Here is a 10,818-nt window from a genome sequence, read left to right on the forward strand (position 1 = left end):
ATCACAGCATAATCTGTAAAATATAATCTCTCTCATTATATGTATTCTCAGTATATTATAATCAAACAATCTTCCTCTGTTAATATTTTTCCTTCTCTGCTCTCATTTCAATAACGTGTACGAAATGAAATTTCTACGATATTAATTGTGAAGTTATGGATATATATAGATATAATATTTTTTATTCTTTTACTGACTCTGCGTACGACTATTAATACCTTGTACTTTATACTTTATATAGAAAATATGAAATTAAAAGAAAAGAATACACTATTAACGAATACACTCATTAAAAAGATAGAATATCAAAAATATAAAAGTCCTCTGTAATTTAAAACCATGTGTATGCAATAAGTTATTGATAAAAAATATCCTATGTTGTATATTCACGTAATACTGTAATATATTTTTCTGCTTAATATTATATTTTCGCATTATAAACGTTAAGTTAACTATAAATTTACAGGATTTCAAAAAATGAAGTAAAACAAACTATACATATGTACATCAATGTACATAAATCAGGATTTTTATCAAAATATTGTTAATAAAAATATATCAATGCCGGAATCTTTCCCTCAGTGTCGATAACGGGAGACAATCTGTTTATTCGCAACACAACTCATAACGGATTATTACGGTTAGCAAAGTAAATTAGAGCTATTTTGTCAAGCGTCATTTCTTCTCGTTAGCGCAGCTGCGCCGGCTGAATATGTTTTGTCTGCGACAGTCTCGAAATTGTAGTAAAACAGCGTTGTAATAACGTAAGCATTAACTGTTGGTTAGTCTCGCGTCTTCCTGTCTGCAAAACGGACAATATGTAAATAATGACAAACGCATAGCTATGACATGAAACAGTCAAAATGTTCCTTACAACAATGCTGAACATATGTGGACAATATATTCACGGCCGGTCAAGTGGTAGTTACAGTTACAAGTCTATATAGAGGACATTCGCTCCAGAATCATGGCCATTCATCTTTGAATATCAGCATGTTACGTATTTTAATTTTGGTTCTCTTCCTACGCCTGTCTTACGCCACGCTGTCATCGGAAGTAACGTCATACGCGAGAGTATCGAGAAACGGACAGCCAGGAAGTAGCTTTCACGACTCTTTGTCGTGGATCACCAGGTGCGTAACATCGAAATTAATTTTATATCGATAGTAACTGTGTCGGTAGTAGAATACAATGTCTCTGAGATATTCTAAGAATTGAATGTGAGAGGCAACATCTGTGCATCTTAGGCCCGTAACGAGAAACAATACGAGCATGGAGAACGAAAACAGAAGTATAAATGACATTGTTGTCACAGCATCGCCCGTGTACGTAGCGCCCAGGACTTCGAAACTGAAAAAAGGCGAAGCGATGGATTATCCAGTCGGTCCAAGGTAAATTCAGATATTGACAGCAGCGAACGTGTCGATCATTTATGGTGAACTAATCACTAATGGCCCATTGTGTCTAATTTGCTATTAATTACCAATGGCCTATTGTGTATAGATATTCGACGTTGGATCATGAAATGATAGCTAAGCTGGACGAGGGCAAAAAGCGAATTCAACAGCGATTTAATGCACCTGCGGGTGGATTCTTCAAAAAAGACTCTTTCTCTTCATCAAATGGAAGACCGCAGAAAGGAGCGAGTACGTCATATGCGGAAAGTTCTCCGAGCATAAACTCATCCGCTTTTCCCGGTCCGATTTTCCCTGGTATATACGAATACAGTCCGAACCCAGTTCCCGACGACGAATCACCGATATCTAAACCAATAATCAGTAAATATCCACCCGCAACTATGGATGATAACGTACGCACATAAATATTTCATTATTCTATATATTAGCGGATATATATAAATGAATAAATTATTCTTCTCATTGCTCATCTTTTAAACACGTTCAATCTCTCATTCGAATCTCATCGCATTACAGATTCCGGATTCCTACAAACCGTCGCCGAACAAATATCACGCCAGTAGCGAACACGAAGTGGACTACTCTGATTTTACAATAACTTCTTCATACGAAAATGACGGATCCGGGTCGAAACCTATGAAATTTGCGAATCATCACGATCATTCATCTCCATTCATAGAGGATTCGTACGAGCACGATCACCACAATTTTCATCATGACGTGATTTACGATCACGTACCTGTATACCACGAGCATCATCCCAAGACCACAACGGAAGAGCCAGAAATGAACGATCAGCGACTTGACAAGAGGCCCTACTCGTATTACTTCATAGGAAAGAAGTTATGGTATATACCACTATATTTTAGCATCTATCTTATCATATACATAGCGGCGCTCGTATTGAAGAGCATCGCCCGACACAAGATCAATCTTCCGGCTCAGCTGGAGGAAATCGCGCATCACCGCAAAAGACGCGAATCTAGCGAAGGATGGTGGTATTTTACTGAAAGAATACTCGAAGGGATTGAACGATTTGCTGAAACATCCGGTAAAATTTCTGAACATTAATTAAACTGTGGTCTGAAGAAAATCCGAAGAAAAAAAATCAAATATTTTTAATCATCATTCACCGCCGGAATATTTGTGTTTAAATACTTTTGAATACAAACAATATAGACGATATGTAGAGATAAGTTCATGATAAGATATTGTTAAGAACGCTTACCATTGATAAATATATAATTATTTATAAGATACACATATATAATTATATTTATTTTAAATAAAACAGTTGTATTAAACAATATATATGATAATTATGTAAAAGTTACCAATTATATCATACAGATTTAAGTAAATTATATCAAATTGATTTTTAGCTACGTTTTTATTTCCGTACTTGTATTTCCGTACTATTTCGCCATAATCAATTTTATTAACTGTTACCCATTTACTTACAAATAAATAATAGAAAATACAAATCCTCTTGCAAACACTTACAATACTTAACAAATAAATATACAATATCAATTATGATATTATTGATAAATTTATTCATTATCACAACAAAATATTTCATGAATTCTTAAATTTGCTTCTCAGATTCTTACGAAGAAAAATAATAATAATTAGACAATCTAAAAACTAGATTTTTGAAATTGTTTTGACTTTTTAATTTTTAAATTCTTGAATTTTTTAACAAATGGTCTGAACTTTTTATTCTTTAAACTTCTTTAAACGCATATCAAAATATCCAGTATATAAAAATATTACTAAAATAATTAATAAAACATGGTATATACAGCTCGAACAAATGATCGTTAATAGGCACGTTGCAGTTACTCGCCGGTTTAAAATATTGTTCCAACGGGATCGGCCTAAAAGCATGCTAATGACTTACTGAGAAATCTGTTCGGTTATAGCAAAAAAATTTGCTTAGCCTGTTTAGTGTTAAACGATAACATGCCTAACCTATTCCAAATTTTATCGACATTTTTATAAAACATATATAATCATATAAGTATTTGACAAGTACCGAACACACACGTACGCATACAAAGATTAAGTTAAGCCATATTATTGTTTAGCATTAAACAGGAAGCTAAGCAGACTTTTTTGCTATAACTGAACAGATCTTTTGTTAAGTTATTAGTATGCTTTTAGGCCGATGGCAAATTAATCATTAATTATAATTATTTTAAGAATCGCTAAGCGATAACATCGCGCGTCATTTGCAATCAATTTACAATCAATAAAATTTAGTAATGCCGAACATTTTGACGGAATCGACGGAAGCGACGATGCGAGAGATCTGTAACAATTAGAATAATTAGCGCTTATGAATTTATGTGTACTTAACGTTACTGTCGATACAGTTACCGTTGCACTTATACCGGATGAAGCTGTTAGTGAAACTGGGTCCAAGAATCGCATTCAGTACATCAGAAGACCAAAGGTTTTTCACTTCGAAGCTTTCCTGCCTATGCTACTCCCAAATACCGAACTTCTATCACATAGTGTAGTGTGACAAATGTAAAGTGACATGGTGCTGTCATGTGCTTCAAAAGACGAACCGTGCAATATATCTTAAAAATTAACATGGGTTGGTATTACTTTAAATTGAAGAGATACGAATGAATTGTGAATGAAACCAAGTAGTCAGATTTTACTACAAATTTCGTCGGCAAAATGCATGCAGAAATGTAATTGGTATCTGTTAACAAAATGTAATGATAGCTAATTGATTGCAGAAACCGAGCGCGGAGTCTGTCATTTCATAATCATTGAAGTGACGATAATTTATATTTCACTTGTATGATTACAAAATGATAGATTCTACTGACAATCTGCTGTCAGATTATGTCGATAGACTCTGCGGGCGGAATACGAGTTCAATGTGAAAGCGTAGTTGACGTTAATCTGCCGCAATATCCTATTTGAACTTGCTAGCATAGATGCTAATAAATTGCTGCTGACATTTTACTTATTGGAAAACTATCGCCATACTTCCGACATGTTCGTCAAAGATTGTACGCAATTTTTATTATCAGGATGTCTTTAGATAATAAGTGCCGTTTAATAACTACTAAACCGTACGAGATACGAAAAAAGTGCAAATACACTTTCTTTACTATTTTTTTATATAAAATCTGATAAAGCAAAGAATTTATTTTTTTATGGTTATAAAATTATCTTATGTTTTTTAAATAAGACACTATATTTTTGTTTACCGGGTCAGTATAATAAAAGCATAGAATTTAATCGTATACAAAAATTATATATTTTATTTAATAAATAACTATACCTATATGTTTTTTTTACACAAACTGATTCCTCTGCCTATTCTGTGCAAATTAAAGTACATTTATCAAGAAATTATTAATTTATGAGATATTTTATATTTTATATCATGAGATATTAATTTTTATGCCGTAACTTTTTAAATTATTTCGAGGTCATTTTAAAGAGACTCTTGAATTTATTTTCTATCTGTGTTTTCATGATACTAAAACAAAAATATAGTGTTCTATTTAAAAAACACAAGATCATTTTAATATAACTTAAAAAAATTCAAAAAACAAAACTTTGTTGCAGTATTAGATTCTATATAAAAAATAATAAAGGAAATGTATTTACATTTTTTTCCTACGGAATCAATTAATATTTATCAATTACACGATTTATCAAACGATTCACCTAGAAACACCATGCTTATGAATAATATTCTAATTTCACAGAATCGATAAACAGTCGATTAGTCTGCAAGTTTGTTCTGTTGTCGATTTGTATTTATCACGCATCTGGCGACATGAGTCTAGAAAATGCAGAAGGATTGATTTCGAAAACAGAAACATCTACAGCAATTATTGAATTAGCTACAATCCCACAATTTATAAGGTAAATTCAATTCTTTGTTGATCTTAATGTTCGTTATAGTGTAGATTAACTTTAATCTTGATTCGACCTACACTTCATCTTCTAATGCTTAAAACTAGAAAAAGATAAAGAGTTAGTTGAATCAAGATTAAAATTAAACTACATTAGTAGAAACGAGTATAAGTAAACTATAATACGCATTGAATACCTAATTAAAACAGAATCTATATATATATATATATTTAATATGCTTATATTAATGTATGTATAACTAATATATTTTATTTTATACATATCATATATGTATATTCTAATTTAGTAGTATTTCTAAATTATGCAACACGAATTATAAAGAATTATATAGAATAGTAGTCTGTGAATTTTGACGCAAATTTTGGATCTCAAAAGGACTTTGCTCTGGAATTGCTCATAATGTTAATTTTAATTGCAATATTTTTTAAAAGCGCAATTTTTAGTGTATACATATGAAAAAAGAGGGAAATTAAATCAATATGAATCTGATTAATTAAAGGCAGGATTAGCAATTTATCACTCTACATTAACACTAAGCCACATTTTGTCCGTAGAAGCAGACGAAACAGAGCTTATAGATGGGATTACAATACTGAAGGTGACAACGCCGACCATCACGATGATCACGATGAAGACACTTTAAATGACGAAAAGAATGGTCGGACAAAAGCGATAGATCGTCCTAAGACTGATTACTGGGTCGGTTATTATGATTTTTTGATAAACGAAGGAAGCTACAAATTCTGGGCCGTCTTTCAGGTATAATCCTAGGATTCGACCATCTGATTTTTCCCAGGCTAATCATATAACTTTAATTTAAATATACGTGTTATTGTATCCTTCAGCTTGCGACCGCAGCTCTTTTGGTCTACAGCGCTTTCGCGGCTCTCTATTATGCCAAAGTGAATCCACCACAGACCACGGACGATTATTTCGACGATCTACTCCGCCGACGACGAAGAAGACGCCGCTCCCTTCCGCTCGTAGCCCAAGACAGACCCTTCGCCGGACTCGATACCGTCACGTTCCAAAGGATAATTGAGGCCGTTGAACGAGCACGTTGATTACCGTTTCGATCATTTCTTTAACAAAGAAGGATCACATCATACGTGATAAATGGAAAGTAAATAACTAAACGATCAAATACACTGAGGAATTTTGATTAGACGAGTCTCTGAAAGTGCGAATCAAGAAAAGACGGTGTGAGATGCGAAAATGCAATCGATTTCCTATTTCCTGAAAACAGGTGACCGCTTCTAATTAGCACGGAATTAGCGAGCATAATGTATCACTTATATTTATAAGAAGTCTTTACGGTTAATTTCAAAAGTATTAAATTATATATTAAATTAACGGTGTATATAGAATAGAATTCAATGTGTGCATGTGTACGTGTGTTCGTGTTAATCCGTACTTCAGTACAAACATATTTATGTAGAGATATTAAGATTAAAACGCGCGTAAAATCAGAAGAGAATCGGGAAGATTAATCGAACAGAAAATAATGAAAACAAAGGACAAATAGTTCGTGTTCGGCAAACAGTCGTTTTGGAAGGTAATCGATTAAATTAAATCGGCGACAACTCGAATGAATTACGTTTTCGGACCTGACCGAAGAGATAAGCTATGGGCCCGAAAACCCTGAAAGGCCAGCCTGGACGCGGTGAATGGCTTGGTGGTTAAATGTATGCGCTATGGGATCAAAACGTAATAAAAATCTGCCGAAAAAATGTCAATCGATAAATCAGGTATGACACGGCGGCGAACCGCAGCACGGATCGTCGTGCGACGTCGATGCCATTGCCACGCGATGATGCCCCTTCTCCTTATTCCTCGTTATATATGTATGTGCATATTTATATTAACTATACGAAAAGACATTTTTGCTGGAATATCTAAACATTTACTTACAGTAAGTAAATATTTATTCAATAAAAAAATGATTGTCAAATCAAATTGATGGTTTCCGTACCAAATAATGAAATGTATAATCTGTATATTTAATAAATAATTTGCTCGGTGCTATATTTAAAGAAATGATTTATTAAAATTTAGTATATTTTTTTCAGTGTAGATAGAGATCTGAAAATAATTATGTAGAACACTCAAATTAGCTAGAATATCAAATATTTCTTGCAACATTATTAATCATCGTGCATGCTTGCGTACCTACATGATTATTTCAATATTCTTCAACATATATTTAGATCTATGTGTATCACGTCTAATTTTTAGATATTTCAACGAAACCTTTCTATGTGCAAATTTATACAATATATATATATATATATAAAATTTATAGAATAGACGTGCTGAAAATGTTGAAAGAGAATTTTATTATCAACAAAGAAAGCAACGTAACGAGAGATCTCTCCGAGTCTTCCGGTATCACATCAGAGGAACATCTGACGTACCGCGATCTGTTAAATCGTCCGTTTAATGGATCGGACGCGGTAAAGTGTTCGAACTTCAAAGAAAGAGGCGCACAGTCAACGAAAATTATTCGAATCTTGACGGAGAAGAAATAGGAAGAGAAAAATGAGGAAGACGAGAGGGGCGGCCCCACTCGATACGGCCCTGTAAAGATCACCCAGAGCATCTTACCAGCACGACATTCCGCCACGTAGTCAGCTGCAAGGGATACCTTAAGCGCAAGTACGGCAATCTTACCGGGGGACCGGATGCCGCGTCCCGGAGCGCGCGGGGAGGCCCGGGCGAGTCGCGGGAACTGCCATTCCCGCGCGATAAGGAGAGCGCGGCGGCCACGCGGCGCGGCGGTGCGTCGTGTTCTCTTTTTCTGTTTCGGCAAAATTTTTACAGATAAATCTCCGGTGGATGAAGGGAAACGACGGAGGATTACGCCCGTCCGAAATCCAGACCGCGGGCGATAAAAAGTGTTATTTACAGCTCCTCGGTACGCCGGCGCGGCCACCATCGATAATTTCCACCGGCCGTTCCTACGCGCCGCTCCCGCAAGCGATCGGAATAATAATACGCGATAATAATAGTGGGATTAACCGACGTCGCGGACATTCCTGTCGAAAATTTTCGAAACTTCGCTTCCAAGATGTCTGAACCAGTTTCTGTCAATATACATCTGCCAATTCTTGCAAATACGTATATTATAGAAGTATAGTGGGACTTGAGCATACTATTCTCAATGCATTAAGATCAAGTAATCTTCTTATTCTTAGCGCTTCCTGGTTAATCCTGTGTTTTAATCTTAGTACAATCATACGAATGAAAATTAATGAAAACGTATACATGAGTAAGTAGCAAATTTATTTGAGGGAGCAGGGAAGAAAAAATATCAAAAATACGGAAGTTAAAAATGCTAAGGAGAGCTAATTATATCGCGATATTATAACGTAGGCCTGAAGCATGTCTGCATCTTTTACGATGAGCCTTTTTCAACGTCTGCTGAATTTTTTAGAAAATTTATTATTAAAACTTTAAAGCAACCAAAATTTTTCGAATATCAACTCAATTTTGATTGAAGGAAGAAAATATTGGACTTGTATCGACGATCTTTTAAAGCGCGTTGCCTGCAGATAAAAACCATTATTTATAATTTAATGATAATCTTTGATCAAAAATTCTTTGCCGATCATGGCTGAGCTCTCTTCCCTGTTTCTTTTTCCCTTTTTTCATTTTATGCTTGCTCCCTCTTCATTCAAAACGATAACAAGCATTTGAGTAATGACATATCGGCAAACTCGATTATAACATGGGTTAGTATTTTAGTATTTTGTGATATTGTTTTTAATGATATTGTCTTACATAACAAACTACCGTTGCTTTAAATTAGTCAAAATAAAATTTTTATTTTACTTTAGATTCTTAAACTCTTAAAAATACAAATATAAAAATTATAATAAGTTTTTTCTCTTTTCTTAGAATATATTAATATTGTGACAAAAATTACGTTATTTTTATTCAAATATTATATTCAAATATTTTATAAAGGCATTATTGTGCAATTCTTTGAGAATACTTAAGTGTACAATTTAAAACAATCACAAATGCCACTAAAATTTTACAACCTAAATAATTGTTTTTGTACAAGTTGTAGTTATTAAAAATTCTTGTAATAAAAATTACGGTATCAGTGATTAACTTTGTAGACGTACGAACAAAATTGCGGCGTAACAAGTTCTGTAAATATATGCACGATTTAACCGGTGAGATACGTGGGATACAATTTCATATTATGTCCACCATAAAAAATCACGGGATCACAAGGTTTGCTACCGTTAGCGAAATAATAACGAGATAAGACAACGGTGATCTAGCATCATTATTAATAAGGGCGCGCGCCGTCTAATAAGTAGCATTACGTTGCTCCACCTAACATGCAAACAGTGGGATTATGTAGAACTGTTGTCTTCGTAAAATTATTGTACTAACAAAATGATGAATGTGCTGGCTTATCACTTTATTGTTCGTAATACGAATTATATCTCGTAAACAAATAAATATATTTCTAATGTAAATATGCAATTAATGATGTTTTTCAATATAAAATGCATACACTAGTGTAATATTTCTGCACACGAAATTACATGTATTCATGATATTTCATATTTTTATTATCTATTTTACTATTGTTTTCTCTTTTTTTTTATCTTTTCGTATTTGTATTACTCGTACTTAACATTCTAAAAATATTATAGATACAGACCTGAAAATAATTTTGTTGAACTATCAAAATAACTATGCAAGAAAGGCAACGCTGTAAAAAGTTTTGAGCATTCTAGCAATCAACTTGAACGTCCTACTTAATTATTTTAATGGTTTAACAAAATTATTTTCAAATCTGTACGTAGCTATAGATTTTTAAATAGTTCAGCAAAATCATTCCTCATGTTTTATTTTTTGCGTTATTATATTGTTATTCTGTCCGCGTTAATAGATAAATAAATGAATAAATACAATATACAAAAATATATGTATGAAAGAAGATAATATTTGATTTATATATTCTAATCTATAATATATATAAAAATATGCTTGTAACATATTGAAATGTCTCGATGCAGCGCTCGAGATCTATGCGGGCATTGAAATCTCCTTGACAGAGCATCATTGCTCGAGAGTACAGTGTACTCTTTTTACGATTTTTCGCTACATATTCTTGTAGGAGGAAGCATTACGGTAAAATAATTGGATTTTATGAGTACGTTCGAATCTTTCATACTTTTCGAGATGACAAAAAATGTTATTTGTATCATAGCTCCGTTCAACGGTTGTTCAGTTACGAAAACGCGATAGCTTTCGCAAAGATAGTGCAGATTTAAAATGTGAAGCACCGTAACCGTGGGAATACATAAAGTCAGCGTGGGGAATTCGTCGGGATGGTGTGTAAGCCGAATATATATACTTGCGATGCGCGACGTGAGAGACTTGGTCGAACGGGAAGAACGAAGATGAGGAACGGCGGTACCTCAAGCTTAAGATCTCAGATTGTCAGTTGGTGGTCAGCCGTCAC

General features: G+C 33.7%; 2 protein-coding genes across 2 annotated transcripts; both read left to right on the top strand.

The window, feature by feature from the left end:
* Nucleotides 1-993: 993 nt before the first annotated feature.
* Nucleotides 994-2,593, top strand: LOC108752819. The gene is made up of 4 exons (XM_018493917.1): nucleotides 994-1,133; nucleotides 1,248-1,391; nucleotides 1,504-1,810; nucleotides 1,935-2,593. The coding sequence occupies exons 1-4, from the start codon at nucleotides 994-996 to the stop codon at nucleotides 2,487-2,489; spliced, it is 1,146 nt and encodes a 381-aa protein (XP_018349419.1). The 3' UTR covers nucleotides 2,490-2,593.
* A 2,636-nt stretch (nucleotides 2,594-5,229) lies between these two features.
* On the top strand, nucleotides 5,230-6,523 carry LOC108752721. The gene is made up of 3 exons (XM_018493754.1): nucleotides 5,230-5,318; nucleotides 5,885-6,089; nucleotides 6,176-6,523. Exons 1-3 carry the CDS (start codon nucleotides 5,230-5,232, stop codon nucleotides 6,392-6,394), a joined length of 513 nt encoding a protein of 170 aa, XP_018349256.1. The 3' UTR covers nucleotides 6,395-6,523.
* Nucleotides 6,524-10,818: the final 4,295 nt, after the last annotated feature.

The sequence above is a fragment of the Trachymyrmex septentrionalis genome, unplaced genomic scaffold (genome assembly GCF_001594115.1).
Source record: "Trachymyrmex septentrionalis isolate Tsep2-gDNA-1 unplaced genomic scaffold, Tsep1.0 scaffold62, whole genome shotgun sequence".
In the NCBI taxonomy this organism is placed as follows: Eukaryota; Metazoa; Arthropoda; class Insecta; order Hymenoptera; family Formicidae; genus Trachymyrmex; species Trachymyrmex septentrionalis.